Source organism: Chiroxiphia lanceolata, chromosome 3 (assembly GCF_009829145.1).
Source record: "Chiroxiphia lanceolata isolate bChiLan1 chromosome 3, bChiLan1.pri, whole genome shotgun sequence".
NCBI classification, from domain to species: domain Eukaryota; kingdom Metazoa; phylum Chordata; class Aves; order Passeriformes; family Pipridae; genus Chiroxiphia; species Chiroxiphia lanceolata.
Window position 1 is genome coordinate 98,629,462 of NC_045639.1, and position 19,289 is coordinate 98,648,750.

Genomic DNA, 19,289 nt, shown 5'->3' on the forward strand with positions numbered 1-19,289 from the left:
AGTCTCAGTTAACCAATGGTTGGAAAAACAAGGACAAATAAGCTTCTAGATTATACTATTTTCTGTATGCTCAGAGTTGTTTCAGTGCTTCATTTAAATAACACAGCTCATCTAATTTAATTTACAGAAGTCATAGGGGAATGAGTGTTCAGGAAAGAAGCCCATAGATATACTTCTGTTTGGCATTTCCATTTATAACTATAGTTTTTAACTGTCTTTTGTTTATACACTGAATTTTTTCTTGGGTAGGAAAGTATATTTTGTGCCTTCCCAGAAAAAGAAAGCATGTTATTCCATGTCATTCTTCAGGTCACATGAGTTCAGTTTTTGGTGTTGCTTTTTTGTTTTAAATAGTATAGATCTGTGATAATATTATGCATAGAATACTTATGGAAGTGATCGCTTTGTGATCACAACTTGTGTCTCAGGAACAATATAGAACATCCAAAAGAAAACTGTCCATGAGCATCCTTTACAAACATGATGAATGAAAACAGATTCGTCTTTAAATTATGTAATGGCTAATGAACCCAGAAGGATTAGGCTAGTGAAATAAGGAGCAGAATTCATTTAATTTATGTGAAAGACTGCGTTAAAAAAATTTTAAAAACCCAAAAAACCCAAAAAGAGCAAAGTTGTTTGTGACCTTACCCAATGCTAAGATATTTCCAAGAAAACACCTCAGATTTCTCTACATTTTGGCTATATGTGTGCTTTTTTTGGTAATCCAAAAACAGGCTGAGGACACCATTTTTGAATCTATATGAATCTAGGGTACTTAGAATTGTTCCTTTTCTGAGTCCCACAATTATCTATTTACTCTCAATGAAATTTTACTCATCTTTTACACATTTTTACTTATTAAAGAATCAGGTCAGACTCTTCTAACTCCCCAGATTATACATATAATATGGTTAATGCAAGAAGTTAAAGACTTAAATAAATGTCAGTGTCATAACTGTTAAGGTAATAAATACCTTTTAAATATATATATATATATATATATATAAACAAAGTCTACAAAAATAGTATTTTCATCACAATACATACCAGTGGAACACATAAAAATCAACTTGTAAGTATCTTATGATGCTTTTGTCTATTTAGATATTTTAATTATCCTTCTGTTGGTATCAGTTACTACAATTTTATTTCTCCTTAATATACAGTAGGCCATGTCATAGCACTGACGAGTGTACTTTTTGTAATATTCATAAAGTATCAATGTTTAAAAGAATATTGCTATACTTTCATGTGCATTATTCCTATCTCAGAAACTTTCCATTTTGTACTTATCAACTCCTGATGAAAATGGTCAGGTTATTAGCTTTCTTAGGTTAAAGACGTAACACTGAACACAGAGGACTGGATACTAGGATAGTCAGGTATCTGTGGCAGATTTTGGAACAGGGAGGCGAGTTCAGGAACTGCAATTTCTTCCCAGTTTGAGAAGATCAGGAATAGGAAGAGTAGCTGTACAGAGCTGGATATGAAGTAAACTTTCTTCTATGCTACTTTAATATGTATAATTCAGGTTGTCACCAAAACAGATATATCTGTTTTTACATAAAACCCTCAGGCTGTGGGTATAACAATAGCTATGTATATATAGCATGCCTATATGTGTACAGAACAGCTATGTATAGCATGTATAGCTATGCTACAGCTAGTTCAGTGTACCACGGGTGTAGGTGCTTGGCCTATTGATCCCTTGATAGAACAGTCTGTGTAGACTGCATTTGATAAGCATACTTGGTAATCACTTGTTGTGCCTGTCAAGCTCAGTAAGCTATTTTCTTCCTTGCCCTGCACCTTACTGCCCTTTAAAAAGCTTCTCTAGTTCTTGTTTTCCCATACTATTTTAAAGATTTCATTCTGACCAGACTAAAATTCCTTTTATTTTCTTATATGTATTCTTCTATTGCACCAACTGACAGGGCATTACACTCTTATGCCACTAAGAATTCACAGTATGAAATGTGCCATCTCTACCTACATCATGCATAAATTTTAGACCTGTGCCCACAGAGAGCTGAAACTGGACTGCGTTCTCTTTGTAATCTTATTCAAATAGCACGACCCTGACTAGCTTCTATGAAAAGAGAGGAGCTTTTATTTTACCAGATAACTTTGAGGTTAATTGTGCTACAGATTTGAGAAAGAAGCCTGTTTGGCCTTAAATAATTATTTTCATGTAGAGAGCTGTTATTTCCAATTACTTCTCATGCTAACAACCACTTAAGTTTGCAGTGCTTGCAATCTGGTTTTGTCACCACAATATTCAATAAAAAATGGTTTTCAGTCAGCAAAAATCATTAATTCCTTATCACCGTCAAAATTAAATCCTCTTTAATCTAAAAAATCACTATGAAATAGAAGTGAATCAATAGAGCAGCAACAGGTACTGCAGCATCCAAAAATGAATCCTGAAGAGTATGGCACTGGATTCCAGAATAAACCATGTGGATGCCCTTTCCCTTTAACTTCAGGAGAAAATTGTTTCTGGTAAGATTAGACAACACATTACTTGCTTCTTCATTCTCTTAAGAAAAACTGAATTCAGGTATGTTTATACTTGAACACAATTTTTATAGATAATAATTGGCCATTCATACTATTCCAAGGATTATCATTTTTTTAACTCAAAAAAGAGCTTTCTGAACTGCTTCTACAGGAAAACATGATCTTTAAAAACAGGAAAAGTGTATTTTTATATAACAGGTTTCACAGATGTCCTAATATGCAAAATAAATTAAGGAATGTATACCTACTCATGAGGGTTAAAGAAAGAAATAGTACAGAAAAACTACGAGCTTTTAAAGCAAAATAGTCCAGAAACTGAAAAGTGCTGCTGCACTAAATTTGGCCCAGGTTCTTTCACATCCAATGAAGTAAAGTCCTGAATCCTAGCATTTCCCAAAACAGAAACTATTTAAGCTGTTTTAATTAACTGACTCTCTTGGTTGATTCCATAGCATAATCCTATGACTTCTAGATTTCTCCAAGACATAAATGCCACAAGCAAAATGGCATAAAAATTAACACTATTGACAGCTGTGTGAAAATATCCTGAAAGCCTGCCTCAGCATGTTTGGCAAATCCTTTTCAAAATATCAACGCTGACAAATATCTCTCCTGAAGTCACAGATGCATATACAAAGGTGTTATGTTAGATCACACAGTTCATATGTATTATCATGAAACCACATAACTTATTATTCAAAAAGCTCCAAACTACATTTCTATCACAAAAAGTAGAAACCACCAGCTCCTTTAAATGGAACTTGACCGAAGTCTCTTTCAATGGAGAGGCCAGCCACCATTTTTTCTGTGGTCCATTCTGACGGCTGAAGATTATTCTAATTTTAATTAAGAATAATTCTAATTCTAATTAAGATTTTAATGAGAAATCTCATTAAAACCTTTACAATCTCAAGTGAGATACTCTGTACTGGAAGGACTAATCCTTTACATCTCTCAGCTTTAAATATATAATGGTGAGAAGTGCTTGTGTTAGATATTGTTCTGTTCGTATCAAAGGACATTGTGCCTAACATCTATGGCGAAAAAGATGGAAACATAAGCCTTCAGGAAAAACTCTAAAACTGCATTTCCTAACATGAAATTTCTGGTACAATCTTCAAAAGATAACAAAGACAAGGATCATCTTAGAACATATTGTCAAAAAATGTAACATAAGAGAGAAGGCAGCATACTGACCTTAGTAATCAGTTCTGCTAGTGAAACAGCAGACATCTTAAGCTCCTAAACCCCTAAGAAAGCTAAGGGAGCTGGTAGCTCCTACTGCTGAATTAAAGTTTAAGGATGGCTTCCTTGCTTGGACTGATGTATAAGCTCAAAATGTTATTGACCATATAAATCTTTTCATTGTTATGGATACAGAATAGGCTTTCTCAATTAAAGAGCAAGTCCTCCATTATCAGTTGAGCCTTGTCACAAAGTTCTGGCCACAGAAGTCATGAAGTATGAAAACACTGTTGTAGATGCAGCATGTACGTTGCTGCTGATGCTCCTAAGACAGCAAATAGTCTTCTCATGCTACACATTTCCAGTATGCCAAACAGAAACCTAAATAGTTCAAAATTCAAACCTAGAAGGTAAATAAATATGTTGCAGTAACAGAAGAAAAGGAATGCTGACTGGTGAGTAAAGATGGCCACACTAAACGGCAAGAACTTAGTAGCTTTTTTTATTGTAGAATTAAAATGACTATCAGACTAGTTGAATACAACAATATATAGACTTACTTACTAACATTAGGAGTTTGGATGACCACAGACTGAAGAAAGGATATAAGACAGTCACCATCTCCCTTTAGAGGAAGACAGTTACCAGAGCTCTGCAAGTGTCTTACAGGCACTGACAGACATCTTCAGGAGATTTAGAATTCAGGCAAGTTCAGTGTTGCAGGGAGAAAGCAACAGCAGAGCACAAAACCATTAAAGAAAGAGGTCAAGGAGAAGCCTGACTTAACCAACTGCATTCATAGATGTGGAACGATCCCACTTAAAATGTTTTGTTCCAATGTGGGCATTGAAAAGCACTCCCTGTGTTCTTATCCAGGCATATTAGCTTTGCTTGGGGAATGAAACCTAAATGCATCCCAAGTACTCACACTCATCTGTTCTATTTTCATTTATTTTGTACACTTTTTTCTATCTCTGGATCAAGGTGCTAGAAATTAAGCTAGTACAGCATTTCATTCCCCATTTTTCAGCTGATTTTTTTTTCCCCATATTTGAACTGTGCATTAAATAATCCAGGGTGGGGACTTGACCAGCACACAGCACAGCTGTCCTCTGGCCACATGCCTATAGCTCTTCTCTGTGGACAGCTTGATCCTCATTTTCGACTACCTACTTTCAACAGAGGCTTTGGGCTTCCCAAACAGAAAGCACTGAAGCCTTTCCTTATTCAGTGCAAGAAAACAAACACAGTTGGCATATTACTTCTAGACACATTTGCACAGCTAACATGTTTCGGAGCAAACAAAAACATAGTTAGTGAGAACAGATAAACTCAAGAATATGGCTGATGACAAAAGAAAATCCTAATGGAAGAATCAAAGTCTCCAAAGATGATTCAGAAAGCACCAAATGTCCCTGAATGGCAAATAGTCAGGAGCTATGAGGATACACATGGGAAGTACATCTTCTTTTCCTGTTTTTAAAATTTTTCCTCCTGCCTACTATGAGACACATGATAAAGGCTAGGGAGACCTTTGATATGATAGAGGGAGACTGCCTGTGCTTACATTTCTGTGATTGATAAGAGAAACAACAGCAGCAGCAGTTAAAAAGTAGAGAGAAGGCAGCAAACTAGTTGCTCTGATCTGAATCAGCAGTTAAGAGAAACTGAAGGTAACTTGATTGCAACAAGAGACAGATGTTCATGCAATAGTCCTAGTTATATTGCTTATGAAAGCATGTTCTGGTCTCCAAGACAGGAGCATTATAAAGTCCCAAGATGTCAACACATACACAGACAAACTGAAAGGAGAACCCACTAACAACAAATCCTTAGGAAGAACAGAATACAGCAACTTTTAGTTTGTCTATTTGTTACGCAGCGAACTTGAATTCTTTTCCTTAGAAAAAAGTTATCTCCAAATAATTATTTCTCAGTTGTGAACTTTAAAATGTAGGCAGTTACCGCAGCAAATCTGGCAAGAATAAATGAGTGGGTAGACTCATGCATAGTTCTACACGGTTGAACCAGGAAGGGTTAAACTGACATACTTGCTTTTGTCTCCAGGCAAAAATACAATAAAAATTAGGAAATTTACTCTCAAATATATTAAAAATTAACCTGAGTCTTAAAGATCTCAGGAAAGAGTCTTAACTGTGTGGAACAGTATTACAATTCAATGTTTCTAAAATTTTTAAATTTTTAAAAAACAACAAACCCTTGAAGATACAACTGGCACATACTCTTCATTTTTATATTTAATACAAGGAGTATTTTTACAAGTTATTGTATTCAGGACATGAAAAATAGTAGTCCATGAGGAAAAAGCCTTTTCCCTTCTTTCCACTTTATATTTCAACCCTCTTTTGAGAGAGATTTGGTCACTCAGTCTGAAGGTGACTGGCTAGAGACATTAGTTGTACAGACACATGCTCTTTCTGGTGTATTTCAAGATACACCTGAAAAAGACGTTCTCTTTTTCAACATTTGTGTGCTGTTTAATAGCAAATCAGATGTGCTCCAAAACATGATAAAAATCAACCTCATTTTTTTCATTAGACTGGTAACATTTCCTAAAGGTTACAACACATACATAGAAAACACAAAAGCATATTTTCAAATTCTCACTTAACCCAGATTATTCTATGTGTTTGACTTGATCCAGAGCTCCCTTAAAGTGAATCTTTTCACCGATCCAGTGGACTTTAGAACTGGCCCTCAGCATCACCAACCCCTGTGAACACCACAACCCCCACTGAACACAGAGTGACTGTGCCAATCAGATTTAAAGAGTGTGTTCCACCCAAGACTCTGTGTAAAGAATGAAGTGGGAATTAAAACTACTTACCTGAAAGGCCTGTATACAAAAATCCTAGTCAGCAAAAAAATAGCATGTAAAACATTACAAAGAAAAGACAATTATAAGCATCTGCATAAAACTCAGGAAACTTCATACTTCTCTTCTTGATGCTGGTCCTCTTGGTCACTGAGTTCATCATCATCTACCATATGTCCAAATGGTTCAGAAGAAATTGATACCATATTAGACAGGATAACTCTGCTATCACTGCTTCCTGTAAGGATCAGCTGATCGTGAGAATGATTGTATCTGACATTCCAGACCCTAAAAAAGTTAAAGCAGAAAGAACAAGATTCTTGGTAGGTAGTGCATCAATGTTAAACATTTTCTTTTAAGAGCAGTATTAAAATTGATCTTTTAAACATTGTAAGTATACATAGAAGTAACAAGCCTCATTTCAAAGACTGTTTTTTGCCATCTTCATTTGGCTTTTAAGCTTTCATATAATCTGTTTTTTATGAGGTACGTTTAAAATTCAACAAATAAGTTTAAAAAAAAAAACCAACACAAAATAACAAAACATACCATTCAATGATATCATTCCTTGAGGGTACATGGCAGTTCATTGTTGAATAAGTCAGATAAATATTTAAGTTCTATATATAAAAATTTCCCCAAAGTGAAATATGGATTAGAATTAGCCTGTTAAACAAAAATCTCACAACATTCTTACAGTGAAGTTTAAAACAGATCCGAGAACAAAAATAGGATTATATCTCTCTTCAAATTTTACAGATCAATTTAACACAAACGTCTTAAGGTTCTTGTTTTATTCCTTTTCTTCGAATATTTCGGAAAAAAAAAAAGTATAAATTCTGCTTCTGTTAATTCACATCTTCATTCCCCTCAAAGAAGCTTCAGGGTCCAGATTTATTTTTCAATAATTACTCCAACCCAAATTTTATAAAATATTAACTGTTCATCTTTTCTTAACCACTGAAGAGTGCATATGTCAGACATCAGTCTCTCCTTACTCCAGCCACAGGCCAGAGCAGTAGATACAGATTCTAAAGGTTCTCTCAGAGAATAAAATTACTCACTTGCATATTCTGACTTAAGGACTTTGAAGAGCATGAAAAAAATGGGGCTGAATTACCAAGCGTTTTAACCATTCGACAACAGAACGATGGATGACAGCTGCTCTACTGCACATCAGGTGCATCAGATCAGCCTCCATTTGGGAAGGCACACCTGTGTCCCAGCTGCCCCTATCAGCCAAGTTCTGTGCTGTGCTTCTCAAAGGTGTATCCCAAATCCCAACAATGTTAACAACACTTTCTTGCCAATTAGACTAACATTTTCTTAACTCACAATTACGCAAGGAACACCGACATGTTGAAACTTTTCCTCTACGCAAAAAAATGATTATTCACAATAGCACAAACATAGTTAGTTTGCATTGTTCCTAAATGGTAAAATAATTAGGTGAATAAATTACATAAGCCATCCACCCACAAAACAGCATGCAGATAATTTGTTCTACCAGTGGGAATGCTCCTCTAGTGTCTTCACTGGTTCAGTGACATTCCTTGTGTCCCAGAATTTCACCTTGCAGTCATCTCCACAGCTAGCCAGGTAGTACTGTTTATTGGGATTAAAGTCCAGGTCTCGTACCAGCTGTCCATGTGCATTTTCTATGCAATATATCTGTCTGTAAAACACATTAAAAAAATTAAATGGTCTATAAAAAGCTAACTGCACTCCACTGACAGGAATCTGTTTCCCTGGAAACTTGCATAATCCCCTTAACATCCGTAGACCTAGAGTTCCCACTGCTAGTGCACAGTTTGGGGAAATCCCAGCTGTTAACAACAGTGACTTGTATAGATTTCTCAGCTTCCTTTGAAGCTCTGCTCTTTCCATGCTTGCATTAGGATCATCTGGAGTTAAAAGGAAACAGTAGTTCCAGATGATTCTAGCACAGTTGTGTAACAACTGTTATAAAATGTCTGCTACTAAACCACAACATTTTCAGATAAGAGCTTCTCCACTCCTAAGTAGTTACACTAATTCTCTATCTATGACATCTACTCCTCCCTATATGAAAAGCGGAGATACAAGGGATGCAAGAGATATGAACAACAGCTTTTTATTACTGCTCTATAGTGAACTTACCTTCCTGACCTGTGGCACTTATCACTAATTTACCTGTGGCCCTTAAACTACTCAGCCATGTGCATACTCATCCATCTGGACCACTTGAGAAAACATTTGTAGCACTGCTAACAACCCAGAATCTCTGCTCAAGCATCATGTTCCATTAGATTGTTTCCCTATCTCGCCTCTTCAACTTGGTTGGTTTTTTTATTTTTTTTCCACAGTTGCATTATCAGTTTTCTCAAAGCCACCATCTACCATCTAAAGCTCTGCTTAGACTTGACAGTCTCCTACAATTTTCCCTAGAACTTGTCAACACTTTGTGAGCTTCTTCCTTTCTTTAAAAGAAAATGTTTCTCTTCAGAAAACATACTGACTAAAATTTCATATTTCTTGTGAAAATTTCATATTCTTATTGTCTTCTGTCAAGATGAAACAGTCTCTTGCTGCTAATACCTACAAAGCAAAACAGCTCCATAAGGAGAGATTCGAAGTATACAAGGCTTCTACTAAGCCCTATCCTGATATCTACGGCAGTCACGAGTGAAGTTACCTCAATATCAATCATGAACACTCTTCTCTGAGTTTGAGAGGTTAAGGATATCCTTCAGGTATGCCTTTCTACCAGGTATTCTGGGAATCAAATTCAAACTTCCTCTTAATTTCTTAAAAAATGTCTATGGGAAAAATTTTGAGTCTCAAGCATGCTTGTAGCAGTAAAACACTTCTTTATTGCACCTTTCTTTTTTTTTTTTCTTACACTGCTCATAGCGTGTAAGGGCTTAAAAAGAAATCAAAGTCCACTGTGTATTCAGCACTGCTCACCATGAAAGCCTTTGTTCCAACTTAACTGTTATTCTGACCACTTAATCCCTTTCTTTCCCAAATATGAATATTCTTTTCTTCACCCTATCATCCTACCTACAGCAATAATACATGCACTGAATTTCCCACTTATAGATCCTAAGATTAATGCCAGACCACATATACATTTTCTCCAGCTGTTGGTTCTACCTTCTCAAATTATTCTTTGTCCATATTTTTTAGAATTTATTCTTGGAGTTTGAATTTTCCTCAAAATTCTCTCTCTAAATCGATTCAGCCTAGTGTCTGTCTCCCCTTCTTCACAAGCTCTTAAGACTGCTTCTTAGTCTAGTCTAGGAGTCTTCTTAACAATCTTTCTTTCCTCTCCTTCTTTGATATCTCCAAAATTATGTACTCCACCTATCTCACAGCTATCATAACCACACTCTGCAGAAGTAGCTATGCTGGCTCCTCTCTTTGCTGGTATAGCAGTTTTCTGCCCTTGATTCCTCCCTCCCCCCTCATTTTTTGCATCTTATACTGCCATAGTTTATACTGCCCTGACTTTAAGCTCCCACTTCTAGCCTAACTAATCATTATCAAATATTCACATAATTATAGACATATTACAGTGTAACTGCAGATGAGACTTATTCTTGCACATATTTTTCCAGTATACCGCGAACAGCTCTTTGGCATTGCCTAGTACTTAAACTGGTTTAAGGACTATCTAACCTGAGCTTCACTTAAACCAATCAGAATTGTGGGGTTTGTTTGTGTTAACCAAGCTACACCTTTCATTGAGGATCTTATTAATATCTGGACTATCTACCTTCATAGAAGTTACTCAGAGAACTCATTCAATGCAAGATAGAGATGCTTTTTCTAATGAGATAGAGCATGAAGCAGACCTCACAATATTTAACATTTTCTCTTTGAAACACAGGCTTTAATCTTAAGGTCTGCATGCTATATGTTAAAAATAGGATGATTATAAAATATCACCAAAAATGTAAATTTAATAAAACCCTTCTCCTTTGACCTCTCCTTCCACTTTTGTACACTTCATTTAAAAGAGTCCTTATAAACCAAAATATCCACATAAAGTTAGATTTTTATGTATCATTTCATAAGGCAAAGACCAGGACTTTCAAACTTGATGACAAACATACAGGAAGTGACTTTTAATTATTGTATTTGTATTTTTACCTTTCCTTTCCTTAATTAAATAAACCTTTTTGGTAAAAACACACAAAGCTGGCAAACACAGGGATTTATTGCTACACCTCTCAGTTGGCAGGAACCACAGAACTAAATTTAAAGTCATCCCCCTTCAAGGCAACAAAAGTTATTACAAGACATCAGTCTTCTCGGTTTAGTGATAAATTACTATGTGCTAAAGGGATAAAGTGTATTTTAAAAAAGCTTGCACAGGCTTTAGTAGTCATGGCAACAGATGTGCACAACATCACTCCTTTGCTTATCAAAATCATAACTGAGCAGGGCAGAAAACACCTTATTAGGTATATTCGAAGCTTTTATTTGGTTATGATTTTGATAGATTCAGTGGTTTCTTAAACTAGCATGCTACAATCTTTAGTACAGAACTCCATTTGTTAAAATCAAAATAGTAAAGAGTGAACTTAACCTGTGAATTGCCTTCAAAGATTAAAATCACCTTTAAATAGTATGCTATGAAGAAAGTTCATCACATGGTCAGGACTGTTGTTAAATCATTTTCAGGCTGAATTACAGAACAGCTTCATTAAGGTAATCCCTAAACAAATCATCTTGAGATTGATACATAGTTCGGTAAAACTCAGTATGTAAGTCAGAATTGAAGCTGAGGGGGAAAACCAGAGAAAACCCTTCACTAAATCATAAATATATCAGCTACGCAAGCACAACTACTCCTTTTATAAATTATAGGTTTGCCACATTCATTATCTAAAAAAAAAAATAAAATGTTAGGAGCAACGAAAAAAAAAAAAATCTATCTCCAAAGGAGAATGTCTTCTCTAGAGAACACGAGTGCAATTTCTCATTACCTCATGCTTCGTGTGTCCCATCCTCGAACAGTGGTATCGTTGGCTGTTGCAATCTGTGTACAATTGTGGTGTGGACTCCATCTTCCAGAAGTAAATTTTAATTGTCCTTTCCCTTCCAAGGCTGCAGAACTAGAGAGCTAAAACAACGAAACAAAGCTGGAAATGTTTCCAAATGTAACATTACAATGAAATTAGTTCCTCTGAAGACAAAAACTGCTCAATAGCCTATTGCTCCAAGTGCAGACTACCATCTCCTAGGATAAAAAAGTAAAAAGAGAAAAAAATTAAAAGCTAGAGCTAATATTCTCTCTCAGAGTAATTTTTACAAAGGCTTATGCACTGTAATGTCTTCAGAAATACGAGAAGTACTGTACTACTGTATAAATTTAAAAAACAGCTTTAGATCATTTGTTGAAACAGTAGATAGACAATATGGGCACATTGCAGAAATTCGTAGCTGCCTCACACACACACACACACACACACACACATGCATTTAGCTTTGTTAACAGTCTTACTAGACTTTTTCAATGTCAAAATGCCAAATTTTATCTGTAGGAACAGAATTATGGTGTCGAAGACCCTTGGATAAATATATAGCACTTTTAAAATTTTAAAAAAATAAAAAATAAGAAATATCAAGGCCTAGGTGCCCATGTCCATTGAAATAACAGTAGATACTGGATCACAAATCTACTATCTGTGATAATTAAAGGTTTCAGTTCCAAAATCGGGCTTACATCTCATTGAGCAGGCAGCTCTGCATCTCCACAGTTAATGAAAAGAAGGTCCAAAGTAATCAACTTTCTCTTTGAAGTTGTATAGCAAGTTATCCCCCAATTCCATGTGCACATGAGGGGAAATGAAGCTGCAGGCACTGCAAATTACTTTTACTTCTAATGACTTTCTGAAACTTAATATCTACATGGGTGGAAGAAAAACCAAAGTACTTGCACTTAATCAGATATTAAATTTATACAAATTTTGAGCAGTTAGGCAGATAGCATGACTTTGGTCATCTTTCACACAACTTCCATATTTCAAAACATTTCACTATGAGGTATTTCATGAAAGCTGTGCTGGATCTTGTTGGATCCTAATACAACATAAATATTCTATTAAATACTAGATTTCTCAGCAGAAATATTACACTTTGATGGATGAAAAAGACTAAAACATACAAAGTGCTTAAATAAACTTTAACTGACATCAACACAAAAATATGCTGTCAGTACAAGACTGCTTAAACCTATTTGCATATTGTTCCAATGTCCATTTATGTATTTTGTTAACTTTTTACTACTACAGCTCCACCAAGAATATCATATCTCTTTAGCATTACCATTAAAAATCTAGAAATTACAACTCTTCTATCATTGAAGTCTACCTAATGCTACCTAAAATGTGTTGCCCTCCAAAAATTTTTCTGCCTTTTTTTTTTTAAAGAATATCCAGCACGCAAGATCATATATTGCTCATGTGTTAATGAACAATGTAATAACACTGTGGCCAAACCTACTCCTCTAGCACCATTCCTCCTCCAGAGCAAATACTGTCTGAAGGTCTTTCTACAACTTGCAGGTTACTTATTGAAATAAAAGACACTGTACAGGACATTGGATGCAGGATAATAAAATGCACTGTTGATTTTTTGACAAATACTAGATTCCAGGCACAAGCGGATATGCATGGCTTGTGTGGGTCTTTTAGAATATTATACTAAGTTTCTTTAGTTAGCAGTCTTGTCCATACAAAGAACAGACTGGGAGGAGGGAAGGAATTAAATGTTAACACTGACAGTAAGACAGTACCAACAAAAAGAGTATCTCCTATCAGGTATTTCCAAAATCTGTTCTTGAGATGGAAAGCATCACAGATCCAAAATGTGACTCAGGGAAGAGGGTCTTTGTCAGCAGCAGACAATACATTCTCCAGCATTCCAGACAATTTTTAAGTCTTTCCATTTCAACTTTTATAATATAAACTATTATAAAAAGATCAAAGTTTTCTTCTTTTCAGTCAAAACTTTAGGGTTGAGGCCAGTAGACATACCCTGCTATTCCTTAACAGCATATGAATTACACACTTTAGATGGGCCAAGTCATCCTAGCCTTCCCAAGCAATTCTTAAGTACTTGCAGGAATTAAATTACATTTTTTCCTGTATGGATGTCCAACTACATATTCTGCCAAGTTCTCAATCAACTCCATGTTCTTTTACATGTCTTCTATGAACCTGAACTGTATGGATTTAAAGGACAATTAAGAGACAAGGGAGGGAAATTTTCATACCTAAGAAGGAATCCTGTAACAGAAGGAGGTCTACAAGTCTCCTTACTGGAAATACAAGAAATAAAAGAAGTAAAGTTGGTAGTTCAGAATAACAAATGAAGGTTCAAAAAAACCCTTAGTTTTAATTTTAATTGATACCTAAATATATGGACAGGTAAGCAAGCTTTCTTTTTATCTTGAACCCTTTCCTCCCCCTCTTTAAAGGTAGAAAAGTTGACTACAAAAGGAAAGGAAAACATGACAAAGGTGTATTTTAGACATTATTCTTGCGTGAAGATTTGGATCTGTGCTGCCCAGAAGATTAAGACATGCAGGTCTGAGGGTCTCCCTGGATACTGAAGGAAAACGATTTATGGTATTATTTTACTACACAAAATGTGACTTACATTAAGGAAAAAAAGAAAAGAACAGAGTAAGATCGAATGTCTACTTTTAGACAACAAAATTAGGTATTGCTCTTGCAATGTGCAAGGATCACACACTGACTTCAGAAAAAACGTCTAGAGGAAATGCTGAACAGTGTAAAATGGTTATCAGAGTATGGATGGATTTAACTCTGTTCCTAAGTGCTTAAGTGGAACAGTGAAAATATCAATTACTCCAACTTATTTTCATCAAAACATCAGTAAGGAATGAGATGGCTTTTTTTCTCCTTCAAAATTTGGTCTCACAAGGGCTGGCTTGGAAAGAGGAAAGGATAAGCAATGTCCTTCAAAAAAACCCAAAAGCCAATATATATTAAACTGTAAAGAGTACAGAGATTATGGAGAAACACCACAAGCAGCACGGAGACAGTGAACCAATTGTTGATGCTCTCTTCCAGGAAAAGATCTATAGGCCATCGAAGGAAGCCTGTACAAGTCAGATTCAACAGGAAACAAAAGAAAGCGGTTCTTTATGCAATGGACTCCTTGACAAGAGACACATGGATACATAAAGCTTACTTATGTCCAAGAACAGAACAGGAAAGTACTTGGAAGAAAGATATAGTAAGGGCTACACTAAGTAGACAAACCCAAGCAGACTATTTTGAGATTGATATTAAGAAGGCATAAGTGTCTTTCTGGTTTGTTATTGACAGAAACACTAATGCTGATGAGGACTTTAAATTCATTGAGTTCAGTTCCTCCCATTGCAGGCAACCATGCCACATAGTCCTTTCATAACTGTTCTTGTCTCCTGAACCATCTTACAACTATTTGCCTTTTCAAATAGCCTTATCATACTGGCAGTTCAGGGCTACTCTCACAATAGCTAAGTAACAGAATCCAGTTATTTTTAAGTGCTGAGTTTCTATGTCACAGCAAGAAAATATTCCTTAAACAGAAGTTTTCTGCTTTATACTAGAAAAATTAAACTAAACATCAAGTTCATTCCCTGAAATATACTGTTATTCCTATACACTGATGATTCATCCCATGTTCTGTCAGCAAAAATTTTCATTATTTCACTTCTACTTCTATTCCATCGTTAAGGAGACCATTAAATAAAACTGATTCCAACTCTTTAAGAGCTGGTTTCTATCCTCTTTCTGATCCAGTAATTTTCCTTTTATTTTTCTTCTGACAGTTTTTTGCCCTTCTATAATTAATCTATGTTTATGCTAGTTGCAGTAATTATGGGGCACTCTAAAAAAATTCTCCACTGAACTCCACAAGGTATTTCCTTACCATGAGAAACAGCAGCAATCTTGCCAAGAAAGCATCTCATGCTTATTCCTAACATCCTCCTATATTTGGATACATCACTTTTATCCAGATAGCCTGTGAAATCCTCCCAATATATTCTGCTTTGCCTGGAATGCCACCGTCAGATACTATCTGTTGTTCTGAATGAAGACCACCTATATCTTAATGCTGCTAAAGAATCCAGAAGGGACAAGAAATCCAGAAAGAATCTAACGAGTAACTTGGATTAAAATTACCAAAACCACACCTTTATTCATCCCTTCATGAAAACATATGAAAACCAGAAAAATATCTAGATTTTAATATCTCCATTTCATTTTGTTGCACTTATCTGCCATGCCAAACATATTGCATTTTCCCAAGGAAGAGTTCTAGTGATTTGGCAACATCTGACCTTAAGTGTATACACAGAAATATTAACTGTCATCTTCTCAGCAGACTCAACCCACACCTTGTGGATTGGCTGGGCTTCTCTTGGGTCCAGCTAATGATTATAAATGGCAAAGAACGGCTAATTTAATTGCAAAAGGTAATGATGCAGCGAGCATAAGATTAGTTTCATCTCAGAAGGTAACGTCCTCAAAACAAAAATAAAGGGAGTGATCAAAAGGAAAGGAGAAGCTTGTCTTATTGCAAATACAGGCAAATATTCCTGTATTAAATACTGTAATGAGGTAACATGTTAGCAAAAAAACATTGAAAGGAAATAAAAACCCAACCAAAACAAAAGCAGAAAACACCCCAAACAAATCCAGCGAAGTGTATAGTAAGTTATGATAAGAAAATGTTTTTTATAGCAAACTGACCAAATAATTCAGAGAACAAACACACCAATGATTCTATTACAAAGAAGCTGTGAATGTATTGGGAACCCTAAAATTCTAATTCTAATGAAACAATGTGACTTGTAAACCACAGGCAGATACAAAAGATACACCAAATAAGACTCAGAAGGTTTGATCAGTGTAGACAAGTAGAAATTTTGGCCTATGCAAAATTTTCAAGACATATTTTCAGTTTTTCACCTGTTATACCTGAATTTTAAACAAACTTGTTCATAAACATGAAAAGTCCATAAAGAGTAGCATTTGGTTTACCACTTACCATTAAAATGAATATTGCCTATAATATATATCTATCCAAAAAGGAAGCAACTGAAATGTTATTAAAACAGAAAGACCAGTTCTGCACCAATGTAATGAGTACCTCCTTATCTCTACTATCTGATACAGATACAGTGGACCAGATCTTACTTTTAGTTAACAATGATGATGTTAATCAACTTGAGCACCATCATGTTTTTTACAAAATAGGAAAAAAAATCCAAGATGTGGACATTTTTATTACCTTAATTCTAGGCTCTTGATTTATTCAGTTCTAATAATATATATAAACACACAAAGGTACATTGTTATTTCACTTATAAGTCTATAGCAACACGTATACTTTGTAAAGACACTCTCCCCTCAACAGTCCCTACAGAATACATGTTTACTAGTGTTGGGGAAAACATTAAGTGGAGGTAGCTTGGTGTGCAGCTGCAGTGCCAGCTGTACATTGAGCTCTGGGTGGCGGGAAATTATGGGAGCTCGAGGCAGGAGGCTGGGAACAGGCACTGACCCTTTGCACAACGAAGGGCAGATGGACCTGTGTTGCCCGCCACGTGACTGGACACTCACAGACACAGCAGGAGCTCCCAGACTTCCGAGGCATAGACTGTGAGGGTAAAAAAGCCAACAGTTTCCTTTGTTGGGGTCCCTCCTTGGCACCAGCTCCAGCTGTTATTTTCTTGTTGCACCCTGATGAAGTTACTAAAGGGAACCAGAGGTCTGAGCCTCTGCTCTGGGAAACCTGGGGTTGATCAGGTAGGGAAACCTCCTCTGATTGTGTGTGACTGTGGGATGTGTGGGGAGTCAAGCAGGGACCCGTCAGCTCAGTGGAACTGTCCACTGGGGAGGGGGCTTTGGTCCCAGCAGGGAAAGTCTCTGGCGGTGGGAGTGTGACTGTGGGGGCGACTCCTGGACAGTCAGACAAGGAAGTTTCCTCAATAGGAGCTACTTACTACTTAGTCACTGTCTGCTTGAACCAAACAGCATGATAGGTGATGAGATATCAGGTGGCTAAGAAACGGACAACTTTTTATCTTAATGAACACTAAGCACAATGTTTCTTGTCATTTACATAATCTCTCTGTGTATCTTAATATAAAGCAAATGTGTTTTTTCTAATTTGTTTTAACATGCGTCTTTTTTAAATGTAGCAAGACCTGATTTTTTTTTGCTGTAGGTGTTCTGTATCAGTTTTCTGGGCCCAAAAAAGCTCTGTTTACTACTATTCAAGAAAAGTCTTTTTATATTCTGATCAAAAAGCACTAAAATACAAATCACATGTTTTTCAGAGTTGTGATATATTATGCATTCAACAATTCCTTATAAACAGGATACTCACAGAAAGAAATCACTATTTCACCAACAGCTCATTGGTGACAAACACTTCTTGTGCACGGTGATAACCAAAAGGAAAATCTATCTACTGCTTACCCCTACCAATGTTATCTGTTTTCTAACCAACCTGTTCTCACAGATTTCTCTCACATTCTAAATACTATAGCAGCTAAGTAGGGGGTAGAGTGTTAATTTTTGGTGGAGGGTTTTAATTATTTTTTCTTTTAAAGAGAAAGCCATCTCTGTAATGAAACCTGGCTTATTTTTCTTCATTGCTCCCTGTAACTATCAGTCCTACATAATTTTTTGCAAATACAAAATGCTACATGGCTACAGAATAACAGTTACTGTTTTTCAGGCTTATATGGATTTTAATGGGGAGTTAATCTCTTAGGAAGGAGGTGATCGTCAAAGATTTCAGAAATATACTGCAGTTGATTCTAGTCCTGAAAAAGCCTACGATACTGGACTTCAGCTTGTCTTCATGTGAATTACTAGAAAGTCTATAGCAGGCATTTTAAAGAGATGCCCAATGCTTTCCTCAGTCTTGTCCAGCTGGACTCCACTTAGGAATCCACAGATGTGTTTGAGACAAATTTGCTGCAGAGAAAAATTCAACAGAATTGCAACAGACCCAGTCATCTCAGAAGAGGTTTACTTGGCTTAAGATTTTGAGGTGTGGAGATATGTCTGAGAGTCAAGTTTCCATGGACTTCACTTTAAAAGCATTATACACTGACTTAGTATTGAAGCAAATATCATCTAAGAGCAACTCAAAATTGCTGGAGCAGAAGACTGATTATGATAAACAGTTATTTTCAGGTAAAAAATTTTAATCACAATAATTCTCATTTACAGTGCACTCTCATGAGATACCAGATTATTTTAGATGGAAATACAGAGAATCAGTCAAATACTATATCAAGTCTCCTAAGAGCCTGACTGTAAAATCTAAATAACATTCTTAACTTCTGCAAACAAAAGTTGTTAACAAACATTTCAAAATGCTCCTATGTCAACATGTTGGCCAAGGGTTGATATCTACTTTCATAGTCTTAGCTTTCATGACTAGAAGCAGGGGTTTTTTTGATTCAGAATTTCACATTTGGTTTTACTTGTTTCCTTTTATCGAATATAAGCATACAACAAATGTCACAGGTTTAATCCCCTTAGTTCCTTTATCACTTACTTTGCCTTCTGGAGTCCTTTTGTGCCAACAATATTTGATGTAGTACAGGCATATTTTAAAACTAACAATAAAAAATATTCTACATAAGGAACACTACTTGAAATATTGAAAGGATCAGCAAGCTGAATACTTCTTTGAGGACAGAAATATTGATTCCCAA

At 35.8% G+C, this 19,289-nt stretch overlaps 1 protein-coding gene across 2 annotated transcripts in view; it reads right to left on the reverse strand.

Annotated features, from left to right (window-relative positions):
• EIPR1 (EARP complex and GARP complex interacting protein 1) overlaps positions 1 to 19,289 on the reverse strand; it is a 145,399-nt gene that overhangs the window by 74,209 nt on the left and 51,901 nt on the right. For both annotated transcript variants that reach the window (XM_032683728.1, XM_032683727.1), the window contains exons 6-8: positions 11,518 to 11,654; positions 8,052 to 8,219; positions 6,665 to 6,832 (exon numbers count right to left, since the gene is read on the reverse strand). In XM_032683728.1, the coding sequence (XP_032539619.1) occupies positions 6,665 to 6,832; positions 8,052 to 8,219; positions 11,518 to 11,654 (473 nt within the window). The remainder of the gene's footprint in view (positions 1 to 6,664; positions 6,833 to 8,051; positions 8,220 to 11,517; positions 11,655 to 19,289) is intronic.